Source organism: Lepidothrix coronata, unplaced genomic scaffold (genome assembly GCF_001604755.1).
Source record: "Lepidothrix coronata isolate B3197 unplaced genomic scaffold, Lepidothrix_coronata-1.0 Scaffold191, whole genome shotgun sequence".
Lineage (NCBI taxonomy): Eukaryota > Metazoa > Chordata > Aves > Passeriformes > Pipridae > Lepidothrix > Lepidothrix coronata.
The window spans coordinates 505,381-521,703 of record NW_016690371.1 but is presented as its reverse complement, the minus strand read 5'-3'; the positions used below and the strand labels follow the sequence as shown (position 1 = coordinate 521,703).

The 16,323-nt window shown below is 38.9% G+C and overlaps 1 protein-coding gene across 7 annotated transcripts in view; it reads left to right on the top strand.

The window, feature by feature from the left end:
* CUNHXorf23 (chromosome unknown CXorf23 homolog) overlaps nt 1–16,323 on the top strand; it is a 33,684-nt gene that overhangs the window by 1,172 nt on the left and 16,189 nt on the right. For 6 of the 7 annotated variants that reach the window (XR_001877515.1, XM_017831457.1, XM_017831458.1 and 3 more), the window contains exons 2-9: nt 3,457–3,579; nt 7,372–7,443; nt 9,418–9,996; nt 10,340–11,005; nt 13,308–13,486; nt 14,140–14,254; nt 14,385–14,448; nt 15,255–15,373. Coding sequence is in view for 6 of the 7 variants with exons in the window: in XM_017831457.1 (XP_017686946.1) it covers nt 7,403–7,443; nt 9,418–9,996; nt 10,340–11,005; nt 13,308–13,486; nt 14,140–14,254; nt 14,385–14,448; nt 15,255–15,373 (1,763 nt within the window). In the remaining variant the exon portion in view is untranslated. Of the gene's footprint in view, nt 1–1,169; nt 1,190–3,456; nt 3,580–7,371; nt 7,444–9,417; nt 9,997–10,339; nt 11,006–13,307; nt 13,487–14,139; nt 14,255–14,384; nt 14,449–15,254; nt 15,374–16,323 lie in introns of those variants that run through there. The other variant, XM_017831454.1, reaches the window with a different exon arrangement.

Below are 16,323 nucleotides of genomic sequence, written 5' to 3'. Positions count from 1 at the left end.
TACCAGCAGTCTCTGTTCCCAGTAATTTATATGTTGTCACACGCGGATTTATGCCAGTTAAAGTCATTGTAAAGACTTTACACAGTACAGGTTTCGTATACCAGTTACATCTCAATTTCTTTGGTTTAGCTTAATATATTTTCAGGACTGAGTCAGCTCAAAGCAAGATGACTTGGTGCTGATTTGTCCAAGTCAGTGTTTTTTTTATACTTCTTTGATTGGTTTAGTTCATTATGCACAGTTTTTCATGCAGCTCTGGGGTGCAGTAGTGTCTCATGAGGAATCAGTGATAGCAGTCTATTCACTTGGCTCAACTCCATCCAGGACAGCAATACCTAATTTTTACTGCCATTCTTAAATGCCTCAAGTCACTTTTAAATATAGTTTAGGTTCCTGATTTACAAGGGTTTAAAACAAAGGCTACTCAAATTGCTGGGAGATTTTAATTAGCTGCTTACCTTGCGTGTTTGTGGGCCTCAAGGAAAAGTGAATGTTTCATGAAAGTCTTGTTGGGTGTGGATGGCTGGAGGAAGAGTATGGAAGGGAATGCCAGGAAGGGAGGGGAAGAAATATGCAAAAGGCATGGAAGGATCTCTGCTGATGGATGTTATGTTGTGGCAGCCTGACACGGGGCTGGGTAGAGAGGTGCAGAGAACACAGATGACTAAGTCTTTCCCCTTATTTTCATATTTATACTCTGAAAGATTTATCAGAAGCTATGAGGATTTTTCCCTTTTCATTTTTTTCCTACTACTGGTGTTGATGAGGTGAACTGAATTAACTAACTTCCTCTAGAGGCACACCCTGTTATCCTGATAAACAGCTGTCAGTCTTGAGTGTCCATGTACTCCTCCACATCTGCCTTCAGCAAAATAACTGGTATTTCTGCCACTGCTTTTGTAAGAGTGATCAAACCAACTCTCCATCCGCCTGCGCTGGGATGAGATGGGCTTGATTTCGGTGGAGTCTTGGCTTGTGGGTGTTCACAAGGAGGTGACAGAGGCTGGGTTGGTGTTGCAGCAAGCTGGTGAGCGATGTGGTTGCACAGAGTTAGGTTTGCTTTTCCTCTCAGGTGGCATCAGGCACTCGCTGTCTACAGGGAAGGGAGGAAACATGTTGGGAGTCTTCCAGCAAGGGTGCATTTCTCTGATGTGACTGGAGAAGGCAGCCTGGGCTTCCCAGCCTCCTGGTAATGTTGCTGTGTGGCATCTCTGATTCTGAAAAAATAAGGGTCTTATTTTAGTTTCCCAGTGGTTTTTTGACCTAAGGTGAAAAAGCAAAGGTTTTCATCATGGTTTGTATGTGTCGGAGAGCTTTCGGTAGGCAGGAAGTTGTGGTGGTTTGTCTCTGGGACTATGACATGCTTCTGGTGTCCCCTTAGAAAGTGGTAGGCAGAAGTGGCTGGGGATGGTGCTGTGACATTTGACACTGTAGTGGACAGGTGTTAAAGGCCCCTAATTCAACAAGTTATAGAAATGGCTCAATAATATATGTATGGGTTGTGCTTTCTTTGTGTAAAAAAAAAACGTTTATTTGAGAGTGTAATACTTCACTTATTATGTGACACAGATTTATCCTGCTTAGTCCTTCCAAGTTGGCATTGTAATCTGTTTTTCTGCAAAGGTGAGGCATCGCTTGCTAACTAGTGTCATTAAACGGGTTGCTTTTAAATGAGAACACGCTGAGAAGTTACACGTTCAGTAGACTTAGTTATTTTTATTCTTTTGCTCAAATATGCAGGCACGGGGGAATACTTTCTATGTATTCCAAGGAATAACTTAAAATTTGTTTAATGGTCCATCAGGAAATTCTGTATGCTTCAGCTAAGCCTGTACTTTCTGTCGTAGGTCTTCATCCTACTGTCAATAATTTTTATATCTCTTATCCATTTTGTGTAGCGAGCAGAAGAGAGTGATTCCCACATGCTGCCCCTGCATGGCACAGTTACCTTTCTAATGTGAGGCTTGGTTGTCTGTTAACAATCCTTGGCACTAGGATACAAGCTGTATAAAGCCTGCCTTCCCTGGCTTGTGCCAAAGAAAAATGACAAAGCTGAGAAGGAGTGGTGTGGTTTTGGTAGATTGGAGGGATGCTTCTGGTGCTGGGGAGGCCAAGTGTCTCGGCAGACAAACTGGAGCATTGGAGCTCGCTGCAGTCCTTGGGTTGTGACACATTGGGCAGTAGTGTGGACTCGGGGTGCTGCCTCCTGCCATGGTTGCACACCATTCCCAGCTGCTCTGCCACAGCTGTCTGGGGAGGTGCTGTGGGCCAGGTCTGGAAATCTGATAAATATGGCATGGCACTGAAAAGGAAAAATGAAAGTGGTTTAAAAAAAAAAAAAAGGGATCATCTCCTTGGTAGTGTTCGTGGTGAGGATTTAGGCTGTGAGACAGCAGTGGCCTGGGGGTGGTGCTACCAGTCCTGCTACAAAATATTGTGGAGATTAAAAACATAACCTTAGAGATGTGGAAGGTGCTCTGAGAGTGATAAAAGTCCAGGAGGAGGGATCTGTAATCAAAAAGAGCAGTTGTTGAATATAGGAGAGCTATAAGAAAACTGAGGATGGAAATTTGGATCTCAGTCACTTGCATTGATCTTCTACTTGCTGTGTTGTCTAAAAGAGGGAATGGTTTAGAAATCCCTCAGCTGAATTTCATTTGCCTCAGCTGAGTGTGTGTCCTTGACTTAAACAGCTATTCTAGCTCATAGTTTTCAAACTTGTCACATATGTCCTTCCCTCAGGTGATGTGCCTTGAGATGGGAGTCACCTCCATGTGCTGGCAGAGCTGTAACTGGGCTCCAGGCACCTCTGTGGTGCTGGTGCAGCGATGTTGGAGCACGGGCCAGGCTTGTGCTGCACAGCTGGTGACATCCTTTCTCCAGCCCCTGGAGGGTTGGGGTTGGTGGATGCAGGTGCCATTTGGGAGCTGTGGTTTTGAGATCAAAGGTGTTTAGTGGAAAGCTCATGGAGAAATGGGTGTATGCATGGCCTAGCACAGCACTGGAAACCTCTGCCTGTGGTTATGGTACTGAAGCCAGTCTGAGAAGCCTTGACTTTTTAAAAGTCCTGTTGCAGGTTGAGAAACATTGAGACTGGTAGGTTGGGAGGTATTTCTCTGGTTTTGTACTCTTTCCTGGGCATTTGCTGTTGGAGATTATAAGGTTTACCTGGAAGCTGAATAGGCAAGAACATGCCAGGCTTGTGTTCTGCTTGGATAATGTCTGGGGTGGGCGCTGCTGGGACAGCCTTTGCATCAGGTATTATAACCTACCTAATGGAGAAGTTGCCACTTCTACGGTTTTCACTTAATGACAGTGTAAATGGCTTTCTGAATTGCAGACTTTAAGGTATTTCCTTTTTTTTTTGGATTGCAGCTGGGGTTTTGACTGTATTTCTGTCAAAGACTTGGTTGTCCTGATATTGAGTATCAATTTCTGTTTTTTCTTTCTTGACAGACACTACAGCAATAGACTTTGGCGTGTCCCTTGCAGCTTCCGATTGATCCCTGCCTAGAAGACAGTCAATGGAAAGCTTGGAGCTGCTCCTTATCTATTTGGGCAAAGTGAGAGAATAGTGAGGTGGGTAGTTTTTTCACCAAGAGTCGGTGTCTGTCTTCCTGTCAGCTGTGGGACCCAGCTTATGAGAGACTTGCTTATCCCTCTCCTCTAAAGGGTTTGCGAGTCAGTGGCAATGGTGGCCGGGCAATCCCTCCCAGAGGGGTGAGGAATAACATGTCCCTTCACTGGAGGTGAAATGGCATTGAACAGCAGCTCCCTGGTGATGAGCACTGTTGGTATTGATCTGCCCTCTGTGTGTCCTAAATAGAGTTTCTTCCATGATCTGTTGTAGATGATAGAAGGCATCAAAAAGGCATGTAAAGCAGTCTGTACATTTATAAGTTTTTACAGGAGAGTTAACTGCTTCTACTGTGTCTGTGGTGTATCTGCAGGGTTTTAGCTCTTTGAGGCTTGCTGATGTGGGGCTCTTTGCATTAAGAAGAGCTCCAGTTCCCCTCTGTTCAGCTAGATGACTGCAGTCATTTAGTCACTTGTGATTTCTTGTGTTTCTGCTGGAGAATGTCAAGGAGGTTGAAGATTGTTCTTTCAGGAGAGCACCTTGGTAAAAATTTATAGGCTTTCTGAAAGAACATGTGTTCAAGTTGGCGCATTTCATACAGTTGGTTTTGAGTTCCTTGTCTCAAGATACTCCTTTCAGGTTTGTAGTAGATATATACTACAAGAATTTTGTTCTTTTCAAAGCACTGATCTTTCAAGGATGGAATCAAAGAGAGCTGACAGCAGGCTTGAGGCCATTTCTCCTGAGAGGGAAGTTGTCTGATATCAATTCCAAAAGTCAAGGGAAAGAAACTAAAAGGTGGGATTCCCATTAATATTTAAAAACTGTCTAAGCACAGTTACTGATAACTCCTCCAATAAGTCACTTATTGTTGTAACACAGCAAACACAAGCAGCACTATGAACTTAATAATGCTTTTTAGTTAAAAAAAATAGTTCTTCATGTTTTCATAGTGACAGCATCTCACAAAGCACAGCAGAAGGTCTTGAAGAAATTCAGAGCCCAGAGCAGCCAGGTCCTGGCATCTCTGGTCCAACATGACCTGGCTTTTCAGAAGCACCTGGATGCTGACTCAGAAACTGTAGGGCCTTCACTTAATTCAAGTAATTCTGCTATAGACAGGCTTGCTACCCAATAGTATCCTATAAAAACCTTGCTTTTGGTATGGAACCATATTGCTGGTCTAGTTGAGGTGATTTAAACCTGGATTTAGCAATGGGTGTACAAATTCTGTATAGATTAATTTGTGATTCTGGTGTTACGTGGGGAGTCTTGGTTGGGGTCGAGTGTCTGCTGCCTTTGTATGGTGTGTTTCTCTGTGAGGAAATCATACTGTGTGGGTCATTTTTGAGGAGGTGCATTGAAACAGATGAACACTTCTTTCCATTAAACAGAAGGAGTGTCTTCATTGGAAATTACAGCAGTCCTCCTTATCCTAAGGCAAGATCTAGGACATGCTGTCACAGTACTTCTCACGCTTTTGGGTACAATTGTTTAGCCAGTCTCGAAAGAATAAGGAATTGCTGCTTATGTATGTTCAGTTTCTACCTGGATCAGTCTGGCAGATCAGGTTCTGTACCAATGGTTGGGTGGGGTTTAATGGTGCTTTTGTCTTTTCATTCACTTGAAAATGAAGAATAAAGTTCAAAACTGAAGGGAAGATATAAGGAAATAATTTGATCAGCACTTAAAACACTGTCATCTTTAAAAGTTTACTAGAAGAGAGGGTAGTAGTGAATCTTTGAAGCTTGCAGGACACACACCATGTTTTGAAATGTGTTAACCAGGGAGTGTGGGTTTTGGTTTCTGAAATACTATTCTGTTTTGTAAGGTGTGTTTTTATGGGTGAAAAACAGGCAAGCATTTTTGTCACAGTATTACTTTTCTTGGAAAAATAATACTTAATGAATACTGGCATTGGAGCATCATATTTAACTTTGGTCAGCATGATGTTCAAGTAAGTAAAGGGCCTGAAGTTAATTCATGCTATGCAGTCCTCAGATATATGCCTTTAGGATCTATGAGGCAGGGATAACTTCATAATTCAAAGTTCAGGGAACAAGTATTTTGTCCAGGGAACAAATACTGTATTTTGTCCTTGTGGTACTTTGGGATTGGATTTTTATTTGCTTCACTATCCCTTGCAACGCTTACAACTTTGTGCTTTATCACATGGAATGATTCACTGTGGAGCAAATACCCTCGTGGTGCACAGGAGAGTTTTGAGATTTCTGAAAAATAAATTCCGGAGGTTTTTCTTCAGGACTAAGCTAATGGTGTGTCTTGCAAATAAAGGTCTGGTTAGCTTATTGTGCAGCTTAGTGAGAACTTTCTAGAATCACTCTGAAATATAGGAGGTGACTTGTCTAACATCGACCTGTGGGGTAGGCATCAGAAGTATGCTGTACATTCTTCTCTTGAGGTACTGTTTTTTCAGCCATGAGCTATTCATACTAAAAAAATCAAATATAACAAGGAGTGATACTTTATTTGACCAGCTAGTGGGATGGGGTGGGCGGGATGTGTGAGGCACTGGGTCAGACCTGGGTGCACAATACTTCAGGTAGTGCCTTAAAGCTTGCTTCTCCCCTTTTCAATTTCAGTTTTTCAGGTAAAAGATTTAGTTGAAGAAATTATTTGAACACTGGGAGTATCAAGAAGGCCATACTTGACCAGCTCAGACTAGTTTTCTGTCTCCATGAGTGTCTGAGCAAATAATTACAGCAAATACCAGAGCACTTAGAGAGTGACATTGACCTGGGCGTTTTCCTTCATTTTCCAGTGATTGGTTGTTCATTAATTTTAGAGCTGTTGATGGACCTGCTTTTCTGTCTATTTATATTTCTGCCCTTTACAGCATCTTGTGGCAATTAGAAGGCATGAGTATGTGGTCCAAATTCCAGTTTTTAACCAGTTAGCCGATAATTTCACTCTGCTTTAATCCTTTGTATTTGCTCAATAATGAATAATGATTTCGTTTTTCTTCACCAGTCGCATTACTGGTGAGTTGGTATATACTTTCATCACTTGTTTCCAAGGTCCTAATATCTTTTTGCAGAGAAGACCTAAAAGGGTAGATTACACTGATATTTTTCTCATTTTTCTGTAGCTATTATGAGAAGGGATGCCCAGAGCTACTTTCAGGAGTCAAGAGCAGCACTTTGTCATAGTGCATCCATAGTATATTTAAATGTGTGTCCAGGTAGTAGGTTATTAGCAGGTGAAGTTTATAAATGAAAAGTGACCTTTTGTATCTGGTTTTATTTGGATGAAATATGTGATAGTCTAGCAGTTAAGATTTGATGGAGTAGTTAAAGCTTACAAGAGGTCTGTAACCATGTAAAAATATTGGTGTATATTACAAATTTGAAATTCAATATATATGGAATTCAGAATATAACTTGATGCAAAAACATTTTTTTTTTTCACAAATTTGATTTTTAAAGCTGTTTCTCCTCTATCGTCTACAGCATTCAACACATACTAACAACTACAACAATTTTTCAGTTGCTGCAGCTTGCTTATGAGTTTATTAACATTTAAAAGTAGGGTGAATATATGGCAAGAAAAATGGAACAATGATAAAATATGTAAGTCTTTATAAAGCAAATAAAATAAGCAGTTAGGAAAAGAAAGCTACTTGCCTTAAAATGGGTATTAGAGGTTTATCTTTTAAGTAAAACATCATAAAAATGTCTCACCCAAACTTTGAAGAATCTAATACTATGCTTGTTAAAAACAACTGTTCCTGTTGCAATTTGTAATCAGACTAGTAAATGATATCATTTTTACAGCTTCAAGAAACTCATAAGCACGTGAGAGAAGATGACAAGATCTAGATCAAGATCACCACGATGGAAACCAAGGTAAATACCCATAACTTGTGTTCTGAAATGTAGGGCTCTATAAGGATTTGTAAATAGGACCTGAATATTACATGCTGAATTGCAATTTGTAAAGTATATTTTGTAAATTATAATTTATTTTCCAAGCTGAACACCCTCTGCAATTTTTTCCCAGCTCACTGTTTCATTATGATGATTTTTTTTAAACTGGAGGTGGTAAGTTTTTGCAGTCTGCCAAGAACCTTGTTCACCTTCCATATTTTGGGATTTAGAACTACGTTAAGCACAAAATCGAAGCACCAAACTATTTAAGGTTATTTTTACTCAGGCACTACCTTGTGCATTTAAATGTCTGTAACTTGCTCTTGGTTTACGGGGAGGGACTGCTAAAAAAAATTTTTTTTTTTTTTTTTTAAAAACTTCTTGGTTCAAACACTTTGAGCTATCTGAGGTTTGGGGGCTCAGCTGCAAACTGATCTTTAGCAGAGTCAAACATGTCTTGCAGCATAACACAAACTGGAAACATGGGAGTCAGTGCCCTTCTCCTTGGACATTAGCCTAGTAGCATGTGTTACTGATGTTGTCACCAGAATAACATCCAGCTTACTTCATGCTGTTAGTTACCTGCCTAATTTTTAAGGCTTGCAGTGCAAATTCAAGGTGCTAAAACTAGGAGGCTTGGATACAATTTAAGCTTTTGAGAGCTCAGAAGTCCTTTTCTGCTGGTTTTAGGAACAGTCTAAGTTGTGATGAACAAGAGACTAAGTTGTGATGAACAAGACAAGGAGAGTTTGGATAACACAGAAAAATGTGTGGGTTTTTTAATTAGCTTCTTTCTTTTTAAAAAGAGAAACCCTATCCATGTCTATACTAGATTGATAGTTGTGAATATGTCCTTTGAGTAAGAGCAGGGAGGAATGCCCCAGCTCTCATTAAAATGCAAGCCATAACCAGACCAACATGGGACAGCAGCCGCAGTACGGGTGCTATTGGAAGTCAGCCATTATGTTTTTAGGAAGATCTGTGGTTCTGAATCTGAACTCATTTGCAGAAATGGAGCAAACAGTTCTGCCAAACTGTACATTTGCAGTAGGTGTACAAAGGAAGTGACTGCCTTGATATTTATTTTTTTTTTCCTACTTGCATTTTTTGATGTTTTCATTAAAGAGTGTGTTGAGAGAGTGCAGTGAATGCTTGAATACAGGCAGAACTGTTATGTCTGGGATTGCTTTCTGGTTCTTGCTAATGGCTTGTGCTGCTTTTTCTTTATTTAAGCAGGTTTTGGCTAAAACCTAACAGGTTGCCCTTGTTTTTGTAAGTGTAGGTGAAAATGCAAAGCACAGTGGTGCAATTGAATCTTTAATAGCAAAAGCTGCAGTAAGTGTGGAAGTGCATATGTATACATGTGTGAACATGTACATACAATTATTCAAAAAGACCTAAGCATTTTCTTCAAATTCAGTCTTTTCTGTAGGAAAAAACCTACCTGTATGACATTTTAAATATAATATTTTATAATGTCTTCAGTAAGCTTTGGGGGTTGTTTTGACATGCAAAGAAAACCTGAAAAGGCATTTTTCCTCTTCTTAAATTTCTTAATATGCTGTTTTTCCTTCTTTTTTCTCTTGGCACTGAAAAATATAAGGAAATGCTTGAGAAGTGTGAAAATACGTTTAACAGTTGTTTTCAATGTAGTGGAAACTTCATATATGTGAAATTATTTTAAGTTTTAAATCAAAAACTTTGAAGAGACAGAAATGATTGACTTACTACTATTTTGAGTGGGTATTTTTCCTATGAAATCTTTCAACAGAGTAAAAGTAAGCTTGCTGCTTTAGCCTGGAAAATGTCACTTTGAATATCTTTGGTTTAATTTTTTTTACAAGTTGATTGAAATTGTGTACTAAACTCTACTTCCTTAGGGAATAGATGTTCTCATTAAGAAGATGATTCAATTTTATGGACTACTGAAAGTGGATTTTATTTTTGCTCTAGGTCCTTATCTCCAGCATTTAGGAGTCCAGAGCATCATAGGCAAAGGCATGCTCATATTAATTATGACTGTGAATATAAAAGCTTTCGTAAGGACCCAAAGAAGCCTATGCCTTGGAGAACAGAAGATGAAAAATATGGACAAGGCAATTCCAGGTTTGCACCTCATGGAAATAACCACCAGAGAATATATGAACGTAGGTCACCTTCACCAAACCTGAAAAGAATTCCCATGAAAGATGCTTACAGTCATAAGCCCTACAGAACACATTCATCTGAAAGAACTGAAAGCAATAGGAGATGCCAGTTACCACCAAAATACTCGGAAATACCTTATAAAGAGCACGATCGTCCATTTTACCAACACAAAATGGAGGACAGATATGTGTTTGATCACTACAAAGTCACTGGAAACGAAAAAGGAATGAAGCCTTTTCACAGACCATTAGGGTCTTCATGTAAACTTGAAAGAAAATGGCATGAAGATGACTTGAGGCACCAGAGGTTACATGAAGAGAAGTATGGTCAGTCACCCAGAAGAGTTTCTGATGAATTCACGGCAAGGAGCTCTTTACAGAAGAGGTATAGGAATAAAATAATTAAACCCTGGGTATTGTGGTGTAAAGCCTCAAGTGAAAGTCTGTTTTCATTATAGTTGAAGATATCCACCTTGAAACACGTTGACCACTTTGTAGTTTAATTATGGGCGACTGGTAGTAGTGAAGTATTTGTCTTTTAAGTAAATCGTATTGCTGGCTGTAGTATGAGAGGATAATGTTTCCCTCTTAAGAGCCCCTGCACATCTGTACCTTGGCGTGAGGGATTTTGGGTTAACTTGCCACGCATTCTGCTGTCCAACATTCTGCACGTATAAGTTCTCGCTTTCTTCTCTAGTGCAAGTGTAAATTGCTTTATGTCAACACAGGTATCCTGAAGATCACGATTACAGAGAATATGGGCACACGTCTAAAAGGGCTAAGGAAATGGAGAGGTATGACTGTGGAGACGTAGCAAGAAATTCCAAGTGGAAGCAAGAACGTTCTTTTCCACCCTGCCAAGAAAAGGAGGAGCAAAGATACCCGGGTGCCCGGTCCCACCGGTCGGCTGAAAGGGAGTACGTGGGGGGTTCTGTCCCAAAGATAGCCTATGAGTACAATCACAACCGGCGCAGGCATCCCGAGGGGGAAAAGCCTTTTCCAGGTGATAGAGCTCAGAAGTACGTGAAGCAGGAGGACCAGAAATACAGTTCTTCTAAGGGTGCCCGGAATAGCAAAGAGTCAGAGTACTTTAGTGGTGGAAGAGCGAGGCGGACTGAAGAAGGACACGTCGAAGTACCTGTTAAATATAGCTCAAAGAAGGGCTGTGATGCTTGTGTTAACTCTTCCAAAACGGATGTTGAGCCGAGATGTTTTAAAAACAAACCGAATGAAAGAGTAAGGAAGGACGGGGAATTAAGGAAAAACGTAGATTCCTCCAATAGCCAGTGTGATTCGAGTCATACTGTTTCAGATGTGAAAGTGTCAGATGTCAACTGTATGAGGGAACATCTCACAATCAAAGTGGATCTGAAGAAAACGGTGACCAAGTACAGGTATTGGTTTCCCCTCACCTCTTCTTTCTTCTGCTCTCTTTATGGTTTATGGGTATTGGAGGAGAGCATGGTTTCTTTAGGAGGTAACAGGACAAAGTATGATTGTACTTTTTTAGTTTTATTTCTTTTAAAATGGTAACTTGCTCAGACTGAAAAGTTACCTATTAAACCTCTATTAAAAACAAACAAAACCAACCAACAAACAAAACCCAAACAACAAAAATTCTCTACTTCGTTTCATGGAGATGTAGGAAATGGAAAGAGCAGATATGCCTGATACAAACCTGTAGTTACAAGTTGGTTATGATCAGTAAATATGCTACTTTTATTTAAAAACAAAACCCCAAACAAAATGCCAAAGGCAGAAAAGCCTAGTCCTATGTTTTGTTCTGAAATATGATGGCATTTTTTTGACTGAGTGAAAAATTTTTCTGAAAGTCAGATAATCTTTAAATTGCATAAATCTCAAGCACATATTCTGATGTTCAAGATCTCAAGGTCAGTAAAGCTGTCAAAAATGAGAGATCCCTGAGTTGTCACTTATTTTTCTGAAAAAGTGGCAACCTGTTGAGGCATCAGAACTGAAAAGCAGTAGAGTCTGCTTCTGTCTATCTTCCGTGTCAAACTTGTGGTTGCATTTAGCATTCCCAATGCTAGCTGAAATGGGAAAAAAAAAAGAAGTAATACTATGAGACTTTAGGTGATGAATATGTGGTAGAGAGTAAGCAGCTTGGTTTTGTTAGATTTTTTGCAGGTTTTTTCTGGTTTGTTGCCTTGCTATTGCAGGCCAGAACGTCTTATATTGATAGTAATTGCTTTTGGAAGAAATTTCCTTCCTTTCCAAAAGGATCAGCCTTCATTTTAAAAGTGTTCTGCCTCTTGTCCCAAATAAAACATCTGTACCGATTTTTTTTTTTTTTTCCCTTCCCACTATTTCAGAAATATGTAATACAGTGGAGGGTTACAAAGACAAGTTACTGCACATATGGGGCTAATATTAAAGACTGAGGGAAGGAAAATAGAGTAATGCCCGCTCCTACCCTCAGGCCAGGACAAGCATTTAACTTCCTGGATGATAAGGAGAGGAAGATTGTTGTTGGGTTTTGTTGCAAGCCCACAGGACAATTCCTGTGTCGAGGAGCCTCTTGCTGCTGTTTTTGACGCACAGTGGACATGGTAATTGTTTGCAGACTAAAGAAACTACTACATTGATTACAGTTAATTTTATGTGTGGAAGGTTTGCTTCTGCAGCCAAAAGTCCTAAGTATTTTATTTTTTAAAGATAAGAACACCAGATTTACGGAAGCTGACGAAAGGGAATGTTCATGCTGCCTACTTTAGGCATTTAAGAGACACCCGACTTGAAATGACTGAGCCAAGAAGAATAGTTTCTTATAAAGCTGGGGAGCAGGTAGATAGTTCAAATCATCTACAACTGAGGTTGCTTGTATTCCCTCTTACATGCATTTATTTCCAGTTTACTGGGGGCAGATAGATGATTTCTGGCACCTGCTAGAGGCTATTTCTAATACAATTTTTGTATGGAACTCTAGTCTTATATGCTGCTTATACAGGATGGGCAGGCACAAAATCACTTTGCAGAATGCACAATTAACAGTCTTCATCCTAAAAGCTTTTACATGGACTCTGAGTCCTCAGCATATCTTTTGGAATGACAAGCATTTTCCTTGCAACAAGAACAGCAGGATTTTTGAAGTGTTGGCTTTCTTGTCAAAATAATGTTTAAGCAGCAGGGCAACCATTTGGGGTGTAAACTCATTTAGAATGAGTAAAAATTTACGAAAAGATGCTAAACATGTTCTTAAATTCACACACTGCTCCTGGAGCAGTTTTGCTGCTGTTTCACTGGCTTCAAGTGATGATTCAGTTCCCAAAGATGTGAGATTTTTTTTTCTCTCTGAACTGTTCTTGAAAAATTGCCTAGAGCTCCTTATAAACAAAGACATGGGCATAATTGCCTTCCAGAATTATACTAAAGAGATATGTCAGGATCTTCATTTGCCTATATTTGATAATCTAGTTGAATTAAGTTTAAAATTCACAAATTTTGTACTTCGTACTTCACGGAAACAAAGATTCCTGAGAGTGAAGTATTTTATTAAGAAATTTTCTTCCTTATGAGTTTTTTAATTAAAAAAAGGAACAAAATGAGATTTTTTGTTTCATCTCATTTATTCCTAAAATGAACTTCTTAATCAATTGTTTTGTTCTACTTGTCTATTTCAAGTTTTCAAATGCAGATATTAACTTTAAAATAATTCACTATAACTTTTTGTTCTAGGACTGCTTCCAGTCATACTACTGAGAGACAGATATCCCATGATCTGGCTGCTGTTGGCAGAAAAAATGAGAATTTTCATCCTGTGTTTGAGCACATGGAATCTGTAACACAAAATGTCGAAAAGGACCCATCAAAAGAATTTACTCAGGAAATAATCACGATTATTCATCAAGTTAAAGGTGGCTGTAATATTTGGAATATATGTATGTGTTTATGTATATATGATTATTAAACACAAATCTAATGGTTTGGATGTGATGTCCTTGTAAATTCAGGCATTTGCCTTTGGCTTCATTCCCTTGTGTAAGGAAAATGTAGGTTGAGGATTTAAAGTAGCTGGGTGGAGAATGGCTGTAAGAAGGTCTCAGACCTTAACTGAGGCATTATTGTAGAGTGTTAGGGTCAAAAAGATTTTATACTAGTACATGAGAGTAACCTGCTGATTTAGGAAACAAGAAAAAAAAGTTCTGCTGTAGCCACAATTTTCTAGTTATATGTGGTTTCTTTAATTTTTCAGATTAGTGTTCAGATTGCTGCATGGTGTTCAGTGTTGAATGTTATACATTCTAGTAATTTGAGTAGTACCATCATAGAGCTGCTGATTAGTTAACTTTCTACTGAGTTTAATCTTACTAAATAAGAAGAATGTCTAAGTAGGGCTGGCCTGATCTTTCATTTGTGAATGTTTAACTGAAAGTGGAAATAGTTTGAAATTTCATTTCAGTAAAGTTGTCATGGTATCCTCAAGAATTAATCTTTTAAAAGATAGATTTTCCCACTGTGCATTTCAAATACAACGAATAACATTCTTGTATTTAATATCTATTCACAGCAAATTATTTTGCATCTTCTGACATAACTCTACATGAACGGTTCTCAAAAATTCAGGATAAACCAAGTACAAATACAAATGAAGTGAAAATACATTTGGATCCAGAAATTCATAGGTAATGATTGAACTTTCTGTCTTAATTTATTTACATTAAGTAATTTATCTTCAGCAGACCTGTAGTTGGTCAGTAATGCTTTTGCTTTTATAGTGATGGCATTTTTTTATGTAATATTTTTGTGTTCCAGGAGAATTGACATGTCTCTAGCAGAACTTCAGAACAAACGAGCTGTGCCATCTGAATCTCCCCAGGTATCTTGATAGCTTAACTTTTTTGGCAAACAGTAAGTTAAAATGTTATATGTGTGAACAACATTTTTATTGGTACATAATTTTTACATGCTTTGACGACCACCAGTAATTCTGAGTGTTTTGAGAAAAGTGCACACCTGAGCATGTTTACATATGTCACAGTGGTGCAAGTACACCGTGTTCAGTGACGAGTAAAATGCAGATGTGTTCTCCAGAGTAGCTGGAGTGTGGCTATTCCTGCTGCTTGAACTGCTGTCTGATTTTAAACAGTGTAAATACTAAGTCTGTGACTGACATGTGGTTCTTGCTTTCCCTCTAAGATTACAAAAAGCCTTAATGTTTCTTCTACCCTACTGTTAGAATGACCCAACATCCACACAGTTCCTCAGAATGCTGTTTTATCCCATGCTTTCATCTGGGGTCATAAGATTTTCTGTCTTCGTCTTTCTTTTCTGTAGTACGAGTGTGTGGACATTCAACTTAATTCAGGATAGTAAAACTTCTTAAGATTTACTGAAATTTATGTGAATATTTATGCCTTGGAAACTCCATGCAGAATTCCAGTGCTCCATTCACTGTTGCTTGGAAACTTGTAAAAAGGCAGATATAGCATAAGAAAGGGTAATTGTTTAGGACTAGCTGTTAGTGGTTTAGACTTTGGATCCCTGGGTTGATGTGGATCCTGTGTGCAGACAGTTGATCTGTGTTAACAAAGTTACGTACAGGGTGCTGCCCCTGAGGGACAGAATCAGGTCGGTTTTTAGTTCATACCAGGTAACTTGGCTTCAACCTTTCCTTTTAACTAGAACGCTGTAAGAGTGTTAGAAGATCCAAATGATCTACGGTATGATATAGAAAGGAGAAGAAAAGAGAGATTGAAGAATGAAGATGAGAGAGTGTTTCATGTAGATGGTGTAACTCCAAGGTAATTAGCAACTAATTTTGTTGGCTCAAGCCTACAGTTCCTTTATGTGTTCATTTTTGAACCCTTACACAGTTATGTTCACTCTTGTGATTCTTTTCTGTAGTTTGGCCTTAAAAAGTTTGAGTGGGACTGAAATTCAACAGACGTACATTGCAAACTACTCTGTAATGAAGTGTTACCTTGAAAGATGTTAAACTGCACTGAGGAAAAAAGGAAAAGCAAGCCCAAACTGTAGCACTAAATGGGAAGAGGGGAGGAAATTAAAGATGGTTAACTATTTTTAAACTCCTTGATGTGCCATATAGCAACATTCTCCTGGTATTTTGTAGTTTCATAAAAGCATTCTAGGATGAATACATTATTGTGTTGCCCTGGTGGAATGTGGAATATCAACAAATAATTGGAATTTTTCTGATTCCTGGAGAATTTGAACAGTTGGAATTCTGGAATAGCATTTTACTGCTATGAATGCCTCCAGCAGCTTTGTTAAAGGTGTTTACCCCGGAGGTGTTTGCTAACCTCAGTCATCCTGTTCCACTTCTGATATTGTGAGATTTGATTGGAGAAAGGGACTTGTGTTAGCAGAAATGTTGATTAAAGCATTGCCACAATAATGAAATGTATCCACACTGTAGTCATGACTTGCAGATTGCTTTTAATGTGCTACTCTTTGTTAATTTTAAATGCAGTCTATAGGCAACTAATGGCAATACACACATTTGGAAAAACTGACTTGTGAAGGTGCAGAAGTAATTTCTTGTATTTGAGGTTCTTTAGACAAAAAAAGTTAAGGTTAGTAAGTGAAGGAAAAAATGCCTGGACTTGTTTTCATGTAGCCTTTTACATACCTGGGGCTGTATCTTTAGTGTATGTTTGGCCTAGGTTTTTTTTCTTTTTTGCCACTTCCACAGTTACTGTCCTGCTTATCTTTTGTCTATGTGCTCAAAGTG